At 37.7% G+C, this 23,147-nt stretch overlaps 1 protein-coding gene across 2 annotated transcripts in view; it reads right to left on the bottom strand.

Annotated features, from left to right (window-relative positions):
* Nucleotides 1-23,147, bottom strand: part of RTN1 (reticulon 1) — a 1,542,311-nt gene that overhangs the window by 556,443 nt on the left and 962,721 nt on the right. For both annotated transcript variants that reach the window (XM_044074464.1, XM_044074463.1), the window contains one exon: nt 20,708-21,517. In XM_044074464.1, coding sequence (XP_043930399.1) covers nt 20,708-21,517 — 810 coding nt within the window. The remainder of the gene's footprint in view (nt 1-20,707; nt 21,518-23,147) is intronic.

Genomic DNA, 23,147 nt, shown 5'->3' on the forward strand with positions numbered 1-23,147 from the left:
TAGCTCTAAGATGTCCCTTCAAATCACGTAATCCTAAACCAAGTATTATCAATGATATTATGGCTCTAAAGGTCTGTAATAATCTATGCACACCTTTATTTGTTGGTATACACATTTTTCAATATATATTTTTCAGATAGAATCCTTGCAGTTCTCAACCAGTGGAACATCCAGTAACACAAGTGATAACTGCTTTCCAATGCTTTTGTACTGTTACACAGGAATGCTTATTTTCTTATATTAACTCTTAACATCTCCTGTCTGTCCACTGATCAAGTCCATCCAAACCTTTCTACAGTGTCTGAGGATCCTTAGTGCTGGTAACTGTGTCAGGTAATTGTCCTCTGCATATCTAATTGCACCATCTGATTGCCAAACGTCTCTCAGATTAAAATAATAACAGTAAGGGTACTGGGACTGATTTGCTGGGGAACAGCAGTGGCTAGGGTGTGTTTATCATGTAAACTGTTGTTGTGTTTCACTTTCCATTTTCTGTAAAATGACCACTCATAGAGCAACTTTCTGAGTGCATCATCTAAGTTCAGTTATGCTGTTTTATTTAGGAGTATGAAATGGTTCTCAGATCAGAAGCTCTGCGAGGTCAATGAATGCCACATCCTTCTAAATCACTACATCAACAGTTCTTAAGACCATGTCTCAAAATATTAGATTAGTGCAAAGTGATGCATGTTTTCCAAATGCATGCTGTGAGATAGCATCATGTGCAAAGTAAATCAGTTTCTCAATAACATATTGAAAGCTGCCCATTCCGTTGCTTCAAAGGCAATACACAACAGACTAAAGGGTCTGTAAGAGCTTCAGTCCAGTTTAAGACCTACCCCTTTCCAGATGAGAACTACATGTGAGTCTGTTTGAATAGTTGGATATTTACATTTCCATAATTTACGTAATATGTACACACATGATAAACAGGGTAATCCTGGACTTAATTATTTAGCTCTCTATTTGATGTCTGGGCCTGATACCTTCATAGTATTAAAGCTAGACAATATGATTTGTGGTTAACTCAAGCAAAATAGTCTGAACATTCTTAGGACAATGATGGGAGGTTGCGAGGCAAGAACAATTAAAGTAACTCCCATGATGTGACATAAAATCAAAATACATGGTAAAGGCATCTAGAGAGGCCAGCCCACTGCTATAGGAGTAGGACACCCTGTTGTGCTTCTGCTGTATACCTGGGTTTGATTACGATCACAGGTAATGGAGGGACTGACTGGGGGAAGGACTGATGAGGATGCCCTTGCTCGTGTATCCCAGGGGGTAGTTAGTTTATCTTGGGGATGCATCTTGTCACTTAATCTCTTTTGGACAAAAGAGACCTAAGGGACTGCCTGTCTTAAAACAGGGGTAAGACTTCTTGAGGTGATACTCCATTTGTATGACTGAGTGATGTCCTTGTGCTAGACACCCCTTGCACAGCTACTCCTTGGAGTGCTGTCTGGGTGCATTGAAGAATGATGCAAGAACACAGACACACACACACACACACACACACACACACACACACACACACACACACACACACACACACCTTTGAAAGCAACAACTTCTCACAATAGTGAGATGGAAGAGAGTGAGAAGGGGCAGGGCAGAGGGCCAAGGGCTGAACAATTAAAAACAAAGTATCTGTAGCACTTCTCTCACTACCTGGTTGTGACTATTGTCATATGTAATAGCAGATTTATAAGATGATTCATGTTGCTAGAATTTTATATTGGAGAAAATGCCCTTTTTTAATGTCCTTCTTGTGAAGGGTTGAATTTGTTTCAAATGGATGCATATATTTAATCAATGCATTAATCATAGTGGGATTCATCAATCATGCTCAGCTGAAATCAGATTATTTAACACATTAGCAAATGCAGTGAGCATTCAAAACTTTGACAGGGATGGTTTTCCTTACCACAAAGGCTGGGCAGTCTGGAATTGGTATATTTAAAGATGTGGGGAGTCAGGAGATGCAGAGGTCTTGGCCCTCCCATGAAAAATACTTGTTTTTGTTTTGTTATAAAAGTCAGCATTGTCTTTTGCTAACTTTTTTATTACTATTATGTGTAATTGATTTTGGTGTGGTGACTTGCTTTCAATCTGTCTGTTCTGACCTTGTGATCCTGATTATTCCGTTTTCCTGCATTGTGTCCAGTAGTCCTGTGATTTCCTGCTATTGTCATCCTTTTACATGTTTTATATGTACTCTCATTTTTATTTTAACTAAACCCATTAATTTCTTGTTAAAGACACTGTATATTAATAAATATTTTACAATGTATTTACTCCTTCTGAGGCATATATAATACTCTCAGGTTCATTAAGAATTTTCTGAGATGTTTGTTTTCAAACAGCTTTTTGTTGGCTGTCCCTCTGATGACCAAACCCCATCTCAACTGTTAAAATGATCTATTATTTCATCAAACTAGCCTCATTCCATAGTAACTTTCCTTTGTAAGAATGTCATTCTTGTTCATATCACTTTGGGATTCGATACTAACAACAGCAAAATGTGACCACTGACTGCTAAGGTTGCTCAAATGACACAAATTATCCCAAACTACAGGACCAGGAGAATAATGTTTAATAAAGCAGATCCTCTGTTTGGATCTGGAATGACTTGGCTTATCCACCATGGCTATAAAGCACTTTGCTAAAGATTATACGCCTATCACTAATAGTTTTAACTTATTTTTGGACCCTGTCTAGAAATGACTGGACCTTGAAAATGGTTGGACATATTCTCATGAAATTAAAGATCATGTGGGGTCACTTACCTATAAATACCTTTAGGCTGTGCCTCTATCTCCAAAGGAACAGACAGAATAGCATTATGAATTTTAATGAAAAAATATAATTTTTATATCCCACCATTTAAACAGAGTGCATATCTCAACTTTTTACAGGAATGCATAGTATTTTAGACTTTTACATTTGTTAACTTGGAACAGAACTAATAATTACACTTTTTGTTTAAAGCTTGTTTTTTTTCTTGGTAATGTTAATCTGTCATACACATCAGTCATCATCTTCACCCTGTTTAGCCTTTTGAACCCATTCATTCTCGTATCACAGTGACCCATGAGCCACACATCACCCAATAGAGAGTTGCCATTTTCCACTGGCAATTTATTTTTTTGCATGCCTATAATATTGTGATAGCCATTGTTGAGACAGAGAGATGTTACCTAGATGGACATGGGGATCTTTTCTATAGTGTCCTAAGTCTTTACTCATATACTCATGAGGCAAGAACCATCATACTGAGATCCAGATTACCATCATAGTGACATCTGCATGCTCCCGTGCACATGTGTAAATCCAGCCTTAGTGTATCTGCACTTCTTCACCTTTATTAACTGTCCTCATATGTTTCACTGCACATTTATAAATTAATTACAATGTAATAGAAGTCTTCTTACATAACTGGCTTTAGGCACCAGCGAACGCTGCGGTTGCTGGGGGCCCCCTGTTGCTAGGGGGCCCCCAACCACAGCAAGTTATTTATCTTGATGTCTTGCAAAATGTCTGTCAAACTAAGAAAAGCTAGTAGTACAGCAATTGTGTATACTTCATAAACCAGGTGGGTAATAACTCTAAATTATTTATATCTCCTTTAAAATTCATAGATATCTCTGGTTATTTTAACAGTGTGTTATCAACTAACAGGCTTCACAATCCCATTAAATGTTTTACCACTTACATAGTACCTCTGGCTTAGTTAAACCTGATTGGTGGATAGTCTCTCCACTAAAACTTGCAACGTAGTCAGCTTTAGATACCTGTGGGTGCAAGGGAGCCCCTTAATTATCCTTGACTGTGTGGGGGTGCCACAAAAGTAGCTGATGGATAGGAAAATGAGGAAAAAATCTATTAATTTTCTGATTATGCTCTTTAACCTGAACAGGGCTCTGGTATGACCTTGTTAGGATAAAGCTGATAATGAACATAAGCAGGGTAAGCTGTAATGAGATCAGCAGGCCGGAGTGACTCATTTGACTGCAAACCTTGTATTTTAAGAAGAGCTGATGCTTTTGATCTTCAGGGATGTTTTTTTTCCAAGAAGTTTTATAAATATTGGTAGAATACCAGATACTACAACTCTCGACTATTCTGCAGAAGAATTCAGCATAATACCAAACATAATAGCAGAACAAAGGCTCAAAATCAGGAACATGTTTTAAATATTACTCTAATTCACTTCAAGTTATTAGAAGAACACATTTTGCATCAACATGCATTTTTTGGACAATAAGGCGTATAAACCGCTGATACCTGGAATTATTGACTGTCTGTATCCGTGAATGATTTATTAGGGAATCAAACTTTTTACAAAGGATGGATCAAAATTATGAGCAAAATCAGGGAAGGTCTGTGTAATCAAAGACAGTGGCAGGTATGCATTACTCCTCACCAAGGTAAATAAAAGTGGCTTACCCTGCTGCTGTTTGACGATTGCTAAACAGCATTCACTGATCTGGTGTGACAGTACCAGTGTTTCACAATGTATTGCTATTTGCTGAAATAAGTACAAAACTACTATTGCTATGGCTTTTGTGTGTGTTTGTAAAAAATATCACTGATTTTTTATCTTTGCATACACTCAATAATGCCAGGACACATACATTATTCTTCTGGGTATCAGTGAAAAATGTAGCGAACAATTAATTATATTTCAAAAGTAATGCATAAAATATACCACAGAAGATTCAGACACTTCAATCTTCAAGGAGTCTGGTGGCCTCCACTCCCCAGACTGTATACACTTGATACAGGGGCTCCCTTAATCATCCTTGACTGTGTGAGGGTCCCACAAAAGCTGTCGCTGGTTGAAGAAATATGAGAAAAGATGTATTAATTTTGTGGCTACACTCTTTAACTGAGCAAGGCTGACCTTGTTACGATAAAGCTGATAATGGCCTGTGCTATCAACTGCATGCATTCTAAAACCAGCCCTGCTCAGATGTGTGTGTATAGAAAGCTGCTGTATGTTATGAGGGGGGTGGGGTGGGGGAGTTGTGGTTACTTCTTTAATTTTCATTACAGTCAAACCATAGAGGTTTGCACATGAGGTCATTACAAGTTTTGTTTGGGCTGAGGACAGTGTGGTTATGATTGTTTCTTTTACTTTTCCTCACAGACCTCAGAGGTATACAAAAAAGATTACCGCAGCTCGTGTAGGGGTAGTATACTGTCTAGGAGCAACAAAGTAGAATACATTACTGTAATCATTATTTTTCAATTTCACATCAGGCATGTATACAGGTAGCTGCCTTTGATGGGTACGGTTGACGAGTGAGGCGGCATGCTATGTATACGTATGTCAGCACTCACTTGAAACATATGACTGTGGCAGTTTGAACCTCTGCTTTTATCCCAGTCTAACACCAGAGGGATGCATAGACAGTGACTGTTTTTTTGGGGGGGGGCTACGGAGGATGGCCCTATTCCCAGATTGGAACTATGTGTTTGTTGTAAGTTACTATTTTGTCATCTTTGAATATTAAGCCTTGGGCACAACTTATATCTTTCTTGGAATAAAAAAAGACAAATTATTTTCTTACTCGTGGTTTTTGTTTAGGACACCATTAGATTAAAAGGTTGGGAAAATGTTGTAAAATACATCTAAGAACACCTATAACCCTATGGCTTCTTGGGCCCTGGCTTATCTGGGTTATTTCATAAATGGTTATTACTGTGCTATCTTGGTCAGCAAAGGTGTGATGAAAGCATGCAAGGAAAATTAAGCAAAACAGCAACAATGAATTTCTTTCCTTAATCATAATTTCTATTCAAGCCTTCACTGGATGAAAAGATTATGTAAAAGAAAAAAATTTAAATACACTTTAGAGCATATAGACAGCATTTCACCTTAGTCCACACCTATACATAGAGTTGCTATAAAGTATCATCGTTGTAACTAAAATACCAGTAACCATGAATGTCTCTGTGAGATGGGTGAACATAGTGAGGTACATAGATCTGCTGCACCGTAAGAGCATTATAGCTACATGTCATTCTGTACATACTACTCCTAAAAGTTTGCAGCATGATCTAAAAGGCTGCTTCGGAGGGTTGGCAGTGACAGGGTGATACTCTGATGGAAGAGCCTAGGGGCCCCCCAACTTAACATTTGCTGGGGGCCCCCAAAATGCTAACACCGGCCCTTCTTCTTGGATATATTGATTTTAGCCCTATGGTCAACATTGCCTGATCAATGTTAAAAAAAAAATTGGCAGGTCATGTCTTACTTAAAAATACAGTACCACAAAAAAATAAATAAATAAATGCTGAGTGTGACAAAGACTGCAAGTATCAGATCATTCATAAAACCGATGCACAGATATTCCTGACCTAACTTATTTATGATCACATTGCATTTACATGTTATGCAGGCAGTACTGGAAAAGGTATCATTTGTAACAAAATCTACAGATGTTTATATAAAGATATATATCAGAAACATTTAACTATACAGATATGCATCACCTAGTGGCTCCCAGGTTTCTGATGAAGTTTAACCTGCTGGTCTAATTGTGAGATCCCAAATGAGAGTGAGTGATCCCAGACATAAAAGAAAGAACAAAAACAATCTTATAGGATTAAGGCAAATGTAAAGCTATATACACCACATACTGCCTCACTGCTCATACTGTACTACTATCTGACGATGTAAGCACAGTAACAAAAGGGAAGGAGAAACTGAAACTGTTACACATCAACCATACACAGAAAGTCTCACTGACATGAAAAAGAGCTGACATGGAAGTGGACAGCCAATGAGAAAATATTAGAGGGAAGGAAAATAGACTGTTTAAAACTGTAAATGGGGCAATGCATGTATATAACTAATGTGTAATCAATTCTCTTCTCACTCCACCGCAGCTTTCATTCCACACATCAGATTACTTGACATGCCTTGACCTCTGTTTTCTGAGTTCCCTATATATTGCTGTTAGCATACGTGCTGTAAATATGTAATACGCTGTAACATAAATAAAAATGTACTCATGTCCTGGGAGCATCTCAAAAATCCCCACCAGTGCCATACATGTGCCTCTTTTCTCTTAAAGGGAGAAAGGACGTATTTGGGGTAGAAGACTACAAGGTTGTTCTCTCCTTGGAGAGGGAGACCCCAGCTGTAGGGTCACAGCAGAATTCAGCCAGACCCCCTAACTAGACAGATAAGTGGTGGGAGTGATATTCATCAGTCTTAGAGGTAGTAGGCTTTAAGGTTATTCTCTCCCTGGTGATTGAGAACACAGCTTTAGGGTAACCTGCAGGGACACAGGAACAAATGGTTAATAGGGGTATAGATGGGTATTGACATCTAGTGGATAAGGGGCAAAAATATGTAGCATAGAAATAAAACACAATGTCAGTTTATAAATACGCCACCATTGCATGATTCCCTTCATGTAAATATTAAAAAGGAAAAAACAGTTCAGCTGGGAAATGAAACAACACTTTACAAGCTACATAATCAGTGGCATAAACTACACCAAACTAGTTTAGTGTACAGCAGTAAACACATTAAGCAATTCACATGCAAAGTGCGTCAGTTAGACATTCACAGTAAAATATTTCAGCACAAAGAGATGTACATGTAAAGAAGTGCTTACAAACAGTTGCCTTATTTTAAAAATACAAAAAAGGTAACAAAACTTTTTAAAATTGTGTGTGTTTTCACCTCTAAAAGTAAGCTAGTGTTTTGTGTAACAATCATAACCATCATCTGGCCATGGGGGAAGGCACTCACTTCTAAAGTAAGTAAAAATCAAAGATTTTGAACTTTTGGTTCGTCCATGCTAGACGTTACTATGATCAGAGTCCACAGCATTCACTAATCACCATTTGACTGCTGTGGACTCTGGCATCAATTAGATACATGCCGAACTATTTTGCCTTCATCATCTTCATCCTCATTTGGATATAAAAATACTTTATGTCTCTGCACCTGATGTCAAAAGGCTGTGGCATAAGTCTGTAAGTTAGAATAATACAGGTAACCATTCCATTGGTCCCACAGTGTGCTGTGATGCTAACTTAAATGCAGATATATTGGTTTTGTTTCATAAAAAAGTATATACTATACTAAATAATGATCCCCTTCAAAAGTAATGTCAACACAACAAAGGTGTGAAGTTGAACCCTTAATGTGTGTGTGTGTGTGTGTGTGTGTGTGTGTGTGTGTGTGTGTGTGTGTGTGTGTGTACTTATCAGCTGTGGGTAAAGCAAGTGAATAATTCAGCCAACCACTCAGATTAGTAAATGTACTATAAAAAAATAACAGCAACATGATAGAAGTAATCTAAAAGACAAAAGGAGAATTCTTTTATTTACTGGTAATTGCTTTTACCCCCCCCCCCCCATAGTGACATACATAAGACATGTTTGTGAGACTGATATGTGTCTCAAAGGATCCCCCTGCTCTGGAACAGGCAACCCATCCAGGTGAAGCACAGCCCATCCCTAACCCTATTTAAGCATAATCTTGATCAATGGATGGGAAATCAGAAATTCACTCTAGGTATGGCCCCCTTGTCTCTAATATACATAGGTAGGCAATAATGCTCAGACTAATATAACCCCCCCACATAACCTCCAGAAACTTCTTAACTAACATACCTCCTCATAATAAATGCCCACGATACATAGGGGCACAATTTGGTTGGATTGCACAGCGAGGCTTATAAAGGCCCTGGTGGTTATTAGCTGAGTATATAACTGTGGGCCTACATCACTGTTAACAGCATCATTTGTAGAGTCATGCTCTCAACAAAGCATAAGACTAGTGACAGTTTCATTCTGACTTTTGGTTTTGTGTCATTCAATAACATAGAGCAACAGTTTGCATTCAAGATACCACTGGATAATTATAAAAGAAAACCTAGATAAATCATGTCATACCAAAGTATGTTGCAGATGTCCTTATACAAGTATATGCAGGATGAAGAGTATGTTAACTGAATCTATAACAGTATAACTTTAAGACTGAATTTTGAAAGTTGAAATGATTTGTAAAATGTAGTCATGTGAAAAGTTTAAGCATTCATTGTAAATAGTTATCTTGGAGATAAATGTCAGTTAACAGAAGTAAAAGACATTCTAGAAGGAGGTCATTAAACTTCAATTATAGCAACAATAATTCAAAGTAATCTTGTTAGTATAAGAACAGCTTCAATTTTAGAATCTGCCTAAATTTATTTCTTTAGCCTATTTTCATTGCAAATGTTTAAAACAATCAATGACATTAATTGCATCATCTAAATACACTGTGTGTGTAACTGAAGGATACATTTTAATACAGTTCATTAAGAAAATTACTAGATTTTTTCTTTGTTTTTGATTATTTCTTCATAGCAGATTAACATTTATGTTAATAGAATTTCATATATTAAATTATTATGCCATCTTTCTAATCTGTGTCACACAATTTCAAATGTCAAATCAATGCACCTTTTTAAATCTCAAGATAATTATGAAAAAATGCAAACAAAATTGGTAGAACACCTGCAAAGAAACGTCTTGTTACAAAAGTCAAAGCAAGATATATTAAAACAGGAAGATATTGAAAATTGCATCTGAAATGCAAAGGCTGAACTATAATTCATTTATAGTTTTGATATTTTATGAACATTTTATAATTATTTTAAATTTGTGTTACTATTAAAATGTGCACACACAGACATACAGAGAAAGGGAGGGAAGGAGCTGTTGCATAGAAAGTACATTTATATTTTCCTTGATTCAAGAAAAAATGTACAATCTCACCTTTAAACTGCACAATCTGTCAAGCACTCTGGCTATATCACTACACAGCTAGACTCAACTACCGTCAACAGTCTAACTTTTATCACTGCAGTCAAAGCTAGGGAGCTTGCAAACTGTTTTATCAAGGTGGCTGGTTTTGAGTTTTCTTTTATCACCATAAATTTCCATTTTAACTGCGAGTATTAGAATAATACAACTAGTTTGCCCTTAGAACATTCTTCCTAGCCATGCACTTTACATCCAGATTTTTGTTTCTAAAATAAAGTTTATTTTTAATTTACCTCTGTTTTAAACAGCAGTACAGCATTACATTTGCAGTCAAACAGATGAAAATAACTTATCAAAGTGACACTGGCTTTGTGCGTCTTGTCTTTCTTACTGTCACAGTAATTAATGATGATTGTCAGGGAGCTAAATCTGTTGTCTATATTATTAAAAAGATCATTTCCTGACATTTTTAAATAAAGCTAATCTAACATGTACATTCAACAGTTCAGCCATTTGTGTTTAGTGAACACTGTTGAGCTTTTGGGTATATTCTCTCCAGTCAGCAGGAGTGCAGTGTTTACTTATTTATGTCGAGTACAGGGTGAATGGTATGAGTGTCATTAATTTCCTCTGATACCAAAACATTTTTATTACTTGCACAAGTACATGGTTTAATTTACTTTGAATAAAAATCAAATGGAACGTTTCCCCTTTCAGAATGTATGAGTTATGTTCTTGAGTATGGTGATGTTTACTGAATTAGATATGATCCTACCATGCAAAAGAGATGTTAGGCATTTCAAACAACACACTGAATGATTATAATGTTGCTACAATTGACAAATACAAATTGTCTTTATTTTGTTGCAGACTTGTCCAGTATATTTGGATATTTTCTTTCATGTGAACTGAGAAGTCATCAGATGAAGGAATGTAGTTTTCATAAAGGAAAAATTAATGTAATGAGAAAAAAAAGTACTAGATAGGGGCAGTAAATTGAATATACTACTAGATGGTGACTGTGTTTACAGCAAAAGGTTTGGATGTGATTATAGCCTGTCAAAACCTGACAGAGATCAAACTATTGTTTACTTAAACTGTTATTTGATGCTGATTTGCTCAAGATGCTGCTAATATGGAGCTTGGATTGCATACTAAACATTTTGGACCATTTAAGGAGTTGGATTTTCTGTCTACGTTATAGCACCTACTTTTTTGCAACACAGATTCTAAGAACTACAAAAATTCAAACATTTGTAAGCAAATATGGCAGAAAAAAAAGAAAAATGTGAACTGTTCACACTATGAATGTACTTTATAAAAGTCCTGATAGGAGTTTTGTGACATACTCAAACAGTTTTTGTTTCTTTTGAGAATAACAGCGAAAATGGGAGAACATCTAACCTTATCAGGGTGAGTTTAACTGTCATCTACAGTTTAATGATAACTCACAAGTGTCTTAAAAAATCTAGCAGGGGCTGAAGTGTAGGTGAAATATGTGCAACTAGTGTAGCAAATTGGAGACTAGTTAGGTAAGAGTGCTGTGATCTCTCTCTTTCTCTCTATTACACACACACACACACACACACACACACACACACACACACACACACACACACACACTCACTGTTAATGAGAATCAGGAGATTAATTTTTGAAAGCTAATTTGCAAAACATGGGATAGCTACCAGGTGGTGTGAACATATGCTGCCCTTGGGAGTTGTTGCAAAAGAGGGTTATTAAAGTAGCTTTTAAATGTCTAGTTAGAAACATAAATAAACAATAAATGTAAAATGATAGACATTTTAACAGTTGCTAAATTCAAAGGACACTCCAAAGTATTTTCCAGAGTGAGCCTATAAGCACTGAAAACCTGTTGAAAGATTAGTAGGTACTGGAGTGGGTCTGCAATACTAAAATTGTATAATGAATAACAGGTCTGCTGTACCTAACAAAAATGTGATTTCTAACTAACATACTGGATATAACTGCAAATGTCGTGCTTATCAAAAATTTGATTTCTAAACAATATGATAATACTAATGTACTAACATAGTGTAATAAAGTAACAGTTACAACAGTGGAATCAGTATATTGTGTCTGTGCCATATACTATATTTGCCAACTATGCAATATAGATAGTAAAGAAATGAAGGGTACAATGAATTCTTGGAGCATGGTCACACTTATTAAGGAACCTTATGCAAGTAAACATACAACACACAACAAGATAAAGGTGGAAATAATATATGTTCATGGTAATAGAGAAGAGTATCCTATAACATATTGAAATATCATCACTTTATGTAAATACTACATCATATACTTTAGTGACTAATCTAGTCCATGGTGGTATAAATGGTCAAGACTTCTCACAATGCAACTCACTGGAAACTGTGGGGAGAGAGAGAGCACAGTTAGATATCCTATGGCCTGAATACACCTCTTGGGAGCGAGTACTGTTAGACACTCATTGGCCTGATGTAGCAGCAGCCTAACACAGCATTAGGAACACACTGTTCTGAATATATCCCTAGTGAAAATGGAAGGGGGGACAGCAGCACACTTGTACACCACTGATATACACAGTTCAGATAAGAAAAAAGGATAGGTGTAGAAAATACAATAGAAACTAAAATCTGTCTTAACCTAGAGGGAGAGAACAATATTCATGTTATCAGATCTTTTAAATTACTGTTGCATTGTATAGTGAATGAAAGATAAGTGATTTCATTTCTTGATCTGATTTCAAATCAGTTTAACAGTCTGTATCTGCTTTAGCTAAGGACTTTAAGTTTACTTAGTAATTCTAGTTCATAGCTGCACTGCATTTTGCCATTTAAGTGGTCTAACTGCTGGTATTAAACCCTAGTTTCATTCTTATGTACTGAGTGTATGTCAGGCTAGTTCATGACTAGTCTTTGTATTAAGGCAGTTCCAGGCCAGTAAGCTCAGAGCTAAGGGACTAAGAATTCCAAAGCTGCTGCTTGCTGTGATATTTTAAATGTAATAGTTCTATTACATAGAGAAAGAAAGAAATAGAAGTGTTTTCATAAAGAAAGAAAGATGTGTTTTCATTTTTTTATCTAATCTTGAATTCATTTTAACAGTCTGAATCTACTTTAGCTGTGGTTTTGGGTCTATATTATATGAATGAAAGTTAATAATCTCAAACGCTCTGAAGAGCGAAAATGTTGGACCTTGAAGATCTTCTTGTGGGATCGCAGTACAGTGAAAGTCAGAATATGTGCCCTTTCCTCACTGTAGTGCTATCTCGGAGTTGGTATATATATTTAGTGGGGAGTGTGGGTGCACAGCCCCCCCCCCCCACAATAAGGAGTTCAAGGTCTGGCATTTTTGCTCTTCAGAGCATTCAAGATTATGAACTTTCATTCATATAATATAGACCCAATGTTTGTAAGCCTAAATTAGTAATTCCAGTACATAGTTTCACTGTATTTTTCTCTTTAAGTGGTCTGTTGACATTAAACTCTAGTTTCATTCTTTTGTACTGAGTATATGTCAGGCTAGTTCAGGAATAGTCTTTGCATAAAGGCAGTTCCAGGTGAGTCAGCTCAGAGCTAAGGGGAGAACAGCTACAGTCATTCCCATGCATAAGGGAAGACCTTCCACAGTCCCAGGCAATTACACTCCTGTAAGTCTGACCAGCCTTATATGCAAAGCCATGAAAAGACTTTTCATGGAACTAATCAGTCAGGATAAAGGGAACCTCCAAACAGTGGACCTGTCTAAGTCTGGATTCATCAACCTGGTGTATTTCTTTTGAAAAGGTCACCAAGGCAGTGGATGAAGGCAAAATGGTACACACAGCATACCTAAACCTGACCAAAACTTCTGACACAATTCCCCACTTAGGAATAGAAGAAAAGCTAAATAAATGGGAAGGAATCCCTATGTCACCCAGGATTGCCAACTGGCTCACAGACAGAATGCAGTAAATCAAAATATGGGAATTTACCTACAGAAAGAGATCAGTCACCAGTGGAGTCCCCCAAGTTTCTGTGCTGGGATCTCTCATGTTTGACATCTACTTTTCTGAAGTAAAAGCCAATACCACAGTCCTCTCATTGACTAAATTTGCAGATGATTGCAAGTTAGACACATTCATTGAATCCTCAAATGACCTAGCTATCCTACTGGAAGGCTTGTCCCAAATATATAACTGGTGTTAAAATTATTGATTGAAACTGACAAAAATGCAGTATTGTATCCTTTGGGAAGTCTTTTGTCTCAGGGAAGTACCACATTAATAATATGCTGGTAAGAGCTGACCCCATTGTTTGAAATTTGGGAACTAACCTTTGACCAAAGTGTGTCCATTGTTGTAAGAAAGTCCTTTACTGCACACATAAACAAAGGGATTATGTCTACATCTAGGGATGTCACAGTTCCCCTTTACTCACCCTCATTGGGCCAATCACTGAGTATAATGTACTCTTTGACATGCATCTGTCCAGACACATGCAACAACTGGAATGCCTACAGAGATACCTTACTAAAAGGATACAAGGCCTAAACAACACGTCCTATATGGATCGACACAAAGCCTTATCACTATACTCAGTATCCCACAGACTGCTAATAGGTGGCCTTTCTCTGGCATACAAGGCATTATCTGGCCCAGTACTAATGGATTTATTGCACATCAGCAAGTCAAATGGCATCAGAAATACTTAATTTAGAAATCTAAACCTTCTGCAACATCAACAGAACAGTTTGGAGAGACAGATATATCTCACAGAGGATGCCACTGGTCTGGAACAGACTCTTTGTTCACATAAAACAAAGTTCATCCCTGTCCATATTCTAGTACAACTTGGATCTATGGATGGAAAAAGAAAAATTAGCCCAGGACTGCCCTCGTACTACTACTACTACTATTGGACAGAAAAACTCCTAAAGGCTTTATCCCATGCATGGGTCCCCTCAAATTATCTAAGGTATGATTGCACTTATTCTCATTAAGGATAATATATAATTATCGATCATGGGATGGGTAAGGCCAATCTCTAACTAAATGGGTTAGGTTAATTTGAGCACAAAAAGGGAAAATGGCTAGGCTTAAAATGATCTGCAAGGGCAGCTAGCCTAGAGCTTACCTGTGAACCTTTGAACCTTTCAGAAACTGTTACTGAGTCTTACCAAAAAAACTCATTTGTTAAGTTAGTAAAAGAAGTCAGTGGATATACTGAAAGGGAAGAACCCTTAGTGCATGATACATAACTTGGTCAGAAGGTTCTAGTCATCAAAGTAATGAAGGGTGTTTGTGTAGTGACAGAGAGGGAAAATAATAAGTTGCCCAAGAAAAGAAAAGACACCAGGCCACAGTGTTAGAATCCCCTAGTAGGGTCAAAACAGGGGCATAGTCAGAAACAGGGCTGTCAGCAATGAGTACTTGAACAAACCCACAAATTAAAAGAAAAGAAACTACTAAAACAAAAAGCAGACGAAAATGACTGATGAAGAGCTTATACCCTCTATTTCATGAAAGTGTACTGGCAAAAGTGTTCTCAAAATGCAGATTTACAGATAAGCAATATGAAAACACAGTCAGAAGATAATATATTAATTCATTAGCACCTAGTCTGAGGGGAATTTCATACCTTCTGACCCCAATATGTTTCCTGGGTGGACAGCATTAGTCTGAGCTAAATTCCTGAGAATGTAGATTTGCAACCTACTTGTAAAAAATGTCTATATCTAGAGATTTATAAACGTTTAATAAAAATGAAAATTTGAAACTTCCTCAGTATGCAATCCTCTTTGTAATGCTGATAGAAATATGTCATCCAGACATAATGGTGATTTTATAATGAGTAAGTAATGAGGTAATATGGTTTACTATCAAAATTTCAAAAACATTTTTTGCGAGTAATTTACCCAAAAAACATTATCGAAATTAATCAAAATAAACAAAAAAAATGTCAACAATTTGAAATCGAATTGTTGACATTTTTTTAACTTACCTTAACATCTGGTGATGTTCTACACACATTTTGCAGGGGCACAAGCCCCCTGCATCCCCTGCTACTTATATATTACAACTCCGAGATTGCACTACACTGAGGAAAAGGGCAAAGTTCCTGATCCCCACCGTAGTGCGATCTCCAATCAATATGTCGACCTCACACCAGAGAATGCAACTAGCATTCGTTGTTGTGAGCTCAACATTTTTGAATTGTCGTTATGAAACTTTGATAAACTGACTTTTGACCATCAAAGTTAGCATAATGGCATTCAAAATTTTGATAGTAAGCCAAGGTGATACATATATTTTATTATTACAATTATACAAATAACTAATAATATCTGTCTAACCATAGTAGAGAGACCCCCAACCATCAGCATGACTTTTGTTTGTGCAGATGTTATCTTCATTATACAATGACTACTCATTACTATGTAAAAACAAGCATGCTGACTGGACAACCCAACCAGGTACACATTGTAAATTTTCCATATGGCAATAAAAAAAATGTCGGTCCACTTAAGTACCATAAAATGGCTAGACTTTCTATTGGTATATGCTGAGGGACAGAATGAAATACAAGAAAAAAGTGGGAATGTTCTATGAAACTAAACAGTCAGAAACATACCTGATTTTCCTTGTACTTTTGCACTGTCTCTCAGAAAATCTCAGCAATTAAAAAAAAAACTTCACCTGCACTGTATTTATGTACTGTGAAAGTGTGGGAACTTAAGTCCCTTACACATGTTCAGTACATCAGTAAACAAAGTAAAATGCAGAGGAATACTACTGCACCCTTACACAAAGACACTATTTTACAAAGGTAAACATTTTGTCTTTAAATAATGCTTTACCCTCACGATCATACCACACCAACCATGGGTAAATCCTGATATACTCACACCCAGTCATGGATTATTGCTTAAATATGCTGCAAATAAGTCTTGGAAATGTCACTCCAGTTTTGAAATATTTGTATAATTGTGATTTATATTTGCATATTTAATGGCCAAGTAAATGCAAATATCTGCAAAACAGTGCTAGTTAAACGCAAACTCGCATGCAAAGATTGTCCAGCATTGTGTATGCTTTAATTTGATAGAATAGAATATCATATAAATACTTTCTGGTTCAAGTTATTATAATTATTAGCATTTGGCATATAATTCATAATAATTTCAGAAAAATAACATAATATTTCTGGAACTGAGTACCAGGTTTATCTGAGGAGCCAGTATTGCCCTCTGTGGCAAATGGGCATGGGAAATGCTATTACACAATGTGTCCAGATGAGCAGTGCCTGAAATATTTACAGAAATATGAGATTAATTCCTATATGAATATTTTATTGGTAAACAATACCTGTAAATTGGTAGCAGGCATCTAAATCAAGGGGTAAAAAGGTCACATAGACAAACCATTCAGTAAAAACTGTAAGAAGGACCCAGCCAAGCTGTAGTCTTCACTGTGTAATACCTTAAACTTACAATGGAAGATGCCTATGGAATATATGCAAATGACCCCTTCAGGACATACCACTGTTTTATCTATATTGTTTCTAAATGCCCATGACTTTTACTTTTTACTTGTTTAAAGCTACATTTAGTCCAGTAAAGCCAAATCCTGCTAGATGTAGACATGTCATATTTTGGCTTTTTTATAATCTTGTCAGTACAGAATAAATGGATTATTTGACCATACTTTAGAAACACAGAGCTTACAACCAAGCCTGATGTCAATAAACATTCAAGTTTTTGCATCATCTTAAAAGTACTCAATTGTATTTATTACTGCTTGGTGTAACTCATTCTAAGCCTTTTAGTTTAAGCACTTGGGCTTCAGACCAGTTGTTTTACATTAGGAAGGTTTGTGGTCTGCACTGTAGTGGCAGAACAGGTAGCTTACATCCTTCTAAGTTGGGAACTGCTGATTGAGGGCTCAGTGTCTGTTATTCTAAAAGTGTATTAATTCTGGTTTAAGCACTTGTGCTTCAGGCCAGTTATTTTACATTAAGGGGGTTCGTGGTCTGCACTCTTGTGGGAGGAGAGGCTGGACTCTGCCCTTCTGAGCTGTGAATTTCTGGTTAAAGGCTTATAGTGCCTGCATATTTGAACTGCTTCTTACTGAAATTGGTACACCTTGTTTGCTGTAGCATAGACTAGATTCAGGCCTGCTGAATCTAGCTTTGTTTGTATAACTTGAGCACTAATCCAGGCATTCTTTAAAGTATTCAATTGTATTTATTACTGGTTGGTAGTAACTTGATTAAAGTGTAGCTACCATTCTAAGTCTTTTGGATTAAGCACTTGGGCTTCAGACCAGTTGTTTTACATTAGGAAGGTTTGTAGCCTGCACTGTGGTGGCAGGACAGGTAGCTTACATCCTTCTAAGTTGGGAACTGCTGATTGAAGGCTCAGTGTCTGTTATTCTAAAAGTGTATTAGTTCTGGTTTAAGCACTTGGGCTTCAGGCCAGTTATTTTACATTAGGAGGGTTCGTGGTCTGCACTCTTGTGGGAGGAGAGGCTGGACTCTGCCCTTCTGAGTTGGGAATTTCTGGTTAAAGGCTTATAGTGCCTGCATATTTGAACTGCTTCTTACTGTAATTGGTACACCTTGTTTGCTGTAGTATATACTAGATCCAGGCCTGCTGAATCTAGCTTTGTTTGTATGCTTGTTGTTTGTTTGCTTGTTATTTCCCTGAAAAGCTAATTCCACCTAAAACGTGGCTTTTCAGCACTTCTGTGGCTCCCTAGTGATATCTGCATTGCTTACTGTACTTATTTCCTTGTTTCACTTGAAAGAAAGTTACTGTTTGTTGTTTTTGCATTTAAGCTAACTGTAACACATTGCATTTAAGTTACCTGGCACTTGCTCACTAAAGCAATTATATAAGTCAGCACTAAAAAAATTAAAAGCACTACACCCTCACAAACTCCCCTTGAGTACCTTGTTCTCCACTGGCCCTTTTTTTCAATTATAAAGGAAATCCCAATACTATTCTAGCATGTCCAAAGGTCAGTTGTCAATCTCCTCTCCGGTCCAGCTGGTGAATCTGGGAATCTTGAGGCAATGTTACAACTGCCTCATGTACACATACAACCCTCTCCTCCTCCCAACAAATTCCAACACATGTGAGAGATGCAACCATATAGCCAAACTGGAGGCTAAGCTCTCTCAACTCAGTACTGGCGTAACCAGTCAAGAGGAGAAGGAAACCACACTCACTACAATTCCAGTCTCACATAGACCTACCACGACAGCAAACCAAACAGATAAACACACAAAAACATACTCGGAGGCTCTAAATAAAAATCTGCCTAAGCAGTAGAGACCTCCAAAGCAGACAACCCAAGCAACCGCTACCCCAAAACAAAACACGTGCAACACATAGCTCACAAAGCCAGTGTGCCGAACAGTCACAGCCCTTAAGGCTAAACAACACACCTGATATACTTGTAATAGGTGACTCTATCGTCAGGCACACTGACGTCCCGCTCACCAGGCTGAACAAGGAGAAGGTCACGGTGAGCTGCCTGTCAGGCGCTAGGATCCGCCACATAACACAAGCACTCAGGTCACTCCAAGGCAAGTACAAATATGACTCAGTCATTGTCCATGCTGGTGTGAATGACCTGAGACGTACCTCCCTGAACTACATGAAAAGAGATATAGAGGAGCTCTCTGAGCATGTAGCCCAGGCCTGTATGACCCTGACCTTGAGTAGCATCTTACCCTCACCAAGAATGATGCCACAATATGAAGACAAGATGATCAATTTCAACAATTGGCTTAAGTATTGGTGTCATTCAAAGGGGATCCAATGCCTGTCAGCCTGGGATGACATGCTCGACAAGCCACGATGCTTCGCTAGGGATGGCTTGCACATGTCACCCCTGGGCTTTCGGATATTGGCAAAGGCTCTTGCTACCCCCATAGTGCCTTTTTTAGGCAAGGTTCAAAAGACAAACCCACCTCCATAGGTATCACAAGGGATAAGAAACTAAGAGTAATGCTACTCAACGCAAGAAGTCTAAACCTCAAGATGCACTCACTCAAAACTCTCCTTAGCATGGAGAACATCGATATCTGTGCAGTAACAGAAACCTGGTTCAGGGCTCCCGAGAGCACCCCAGCACTACCAGGTTATACCTCATACCATGCTTTTCGGCCCCAAAACTTGGACCGAGCCACAAAAGGAGGAGGAGTATCGATATTCATCAAAGATACCCACACCTCCAGGTTGGTGGCAAAGCACAAAGCATCAGAGACTATCCATGTGCAACTAACAGTGGGTAAAACTGCCTTCCAGTTTATAGCCTGCTACAGACCACCCTCCCAAACCCAGGAACCCCACTCGGCCTTCCAGAGAACACTGGAAAATATTAAGGTCTCTCCAAACACCATTATATTGGGCGACTTCAACAACCCAAACATAGACTGGGAGCATTACTCTAGCTCCAACACCCTAGCCCAAAGGTTCCTAGAATTTATAAACTCAAATGCTATGGAACAACTTGTTACCACTCCCACAAGAGGGGAAAACATACTGGACCTGATCATCACCAACATGGGGACTCTATGCTCCAGACCAGAAGTGTATCCCTCACTGGTAAGATCAGACCATAAACTAATCTCACTGGATATTCACATCCCGTCCCCACCCCCTGCCCAGAAAACCACAGTGAAAAACTTCTCTAAAGCAAATTTCACACTCCTCAAAACCGAGGTGGAATCCTTCAAAGCCCCCGGGCCTGTGGAAAATACGGCCCAGACCACAGAATCCTTTATAAACACATTCTATGAAGACCTTCAGGAATGCATGGATCATGCAATCCCAAACAAAACCAAGACCCAATCCTCCAAAGGCAGATGTCCTGTCTGGTGGACCCCAGCCGTAAACAAGTGATATGTTCTAACAAAGTTAACTAAATTAGTGTTCTTACCTTTGTCTTTATTTAGGAGTGATGGGAAAGCCATCATGGATTTGTAATTGCCAACATCTTTCACCACTGCCTGTCTTTGGTTTGGTGCAATTTCTTCAAAGGACCTGTTCTCTGATTTGCAGGATTCTTCAGAGTAATCCTCAGGAGATGGTTCTTCTACTCTCACTAGTGGTGTGACAAATTTGGTTGAGGTCTTCACACATGTAACAGGCTCTTGATTATCTGCTTTTGTCATGGATATTAGACTCTCAGCTGGACCACTTCGGTAATGTTGTGCTGTTTCCTTGTATACTGGGGAAGCATCAGCTTCTTCTTGTATTATGTCCATGGTGACAGGTTTTACACCAGGTGAGTCCTGGTCCCTCTTTGGGCTTTCTTCAGATGCAGATGATGCATCACAAGACTCAATGATGAGGTCACTATCAAGTTCAGCCTCACGCTCCTCCCTCAGGATGCTATACTGGATAGAAGGAGAAGCAGGGGATGGTGGAGGCCCTCCAGCATGGCTGAAAGACATGTAGCTAGAATGCATTGCACCATCAGCAGCCAATGGATCTTCAGAAACCAGTTCAATTTCTGAATCACCAGATTCCCCACTGCTTGCCTCATAATCTAAATGGGATGAAGCGTTTGATCTTTCTTTTTCATTTTTTATAGCCTCATCTGGCTTCTCTTCAGAATGGCTTGGTTTGTTGTGTTCTCCAGCTATATCAGAAGGGCAGGGCTGCCTCGATTCCTTTGATTTGAAGGCACTCATTAATTCATCTTCTGAAATGTGATGCACACTTTCAGTTTGTGAGTCTGATTCTTCTACATAAAAAAAAATCAAAACATAGAATACAAGTGTTTTAAAATAACATGCAAACAAAGCGCTAATGAATATTAAACTAACATTAGTAACAGCTATATAGCCAAACTGTAGTACATGCATACTATTAGATTCTGTTGCAGGTACATTGCAGATGGTTCTCAGTATGATATACAATATAATTTATTAAGGAGGAAACAATTGTTTACTAAACTTTTTCTCTTGGTTATAGAATTTATAAATACTTCACCATGACTTGATTTCAGTCATGCTGTTTTTTCAAGATTAAATGAAAAGTGACCAATATACACAATAACTAATTACAGTGCTCAATTTAATCAAAAGTCAAAGCATAGTTTTGATTTATGTTATTCATCCACTTCAAACAGGCAGGCTCTGCCCTTCCTATTCATAGCAAAACTGAGGAGTAGCACAATGCATAACACAAACGTTAATATAAAAATAAATATGTTACAGTCATTGTCTTCATTGAATAACATTCTCAGATGCATATTTCCTTGTATGGAAAACTGGGTGGAGGGGTTAATTTTGTTATTTATTGACTGGGTCTTTTGTATCCATGGACAAAAGTTCTAGTTAGCTTATACTAGGTTATTACAAACTGTTGTAAAACAGGCACTGTGTACTTTCATTCAAGTCATAATGCAGCGAAAACTAATCAAACTTTAAAGGCATGCTTTTTATTTTCAGTACTATTACAATATATGAAAAAATCTAAATCTAAATGAAATAATAAATAAATAGCCATATGTGTGAGGAAAACATGAAGGAATTTGACTATGTTTGCTGCTAGGATTAGAATGTGTTTGAGTTCATTATGGGATGCCTCAACACATATACTCTAATTTATATCCAAAAGATGTTTTCCCTTTACTGTCTTACACTTAGAATGTTTACAACTGAAAAATAATAAGTCCTGAAAGACTGCTTTATTTTAAATCAAAAGGCAGTTATATGAAGCTTCTATCTGTTACTGTTAGAGAAAATGTGGTATCATAAGTCCCATGAATTAACTCTGATCAGAGTGTTGTAATTTTTGTATAGGTATGGAGACTGGGATCAGCATTAACTGTAGGTTATGTACTCACCATAACCTGGCATCTATGGTGTCCATTTTCATTCTTCCTCACAAATGATTTCAGATCTGACCCTTCGATCTGACTCGACCACATACACCAGACTTTGGATCCAGGTCTCAGGTTACTCCCTCTACCTGTAATACACTATTATGTCCCTATTACCTCAGATCAAGTTTGCTGCTTAATCTCCCAGTTGTCTACGAAGATGGAAACAGACAGAAGAAAAGACAAGGCTGAAACCTGGAACAGTATGGCTCCAAGCAAGTCTAACAGGAACTTCCAGGAGCAAAGGGACAGGGGATGGATGGGAGGGAAACTGAGGAGAATGAAAATGGACAGCACAGATGCTAAGTTATGCTAAGTACATAACTTATAAGTCTGATCATGACCTTTTCATTCCCCCTCACAAATGGGACTGAGTCTCCAGCTACATAGCCCTTGGGAAGCCCGCATGGAAGGACATGCCAGAGCACTGTTGAACCAAAAAAGCTCTGCTTCTGGGTATGATGTCCAACTTGTAATGTGTAACAAA

This window comes from Protopterus annectens, chromosome 6.part0, assembly GCF_019279795.1.
Source record: "Protopterus annectens isolate FY-2018-M chromosome 6.part0, PAN1.0, whole genome shotgun sequence".
NCBI classification, from domain to species: Eukaryota; Metazoa; Chordata; order Ceratodontiformes; family Protopteridae; genus Protopterus; species Protopterus annectens.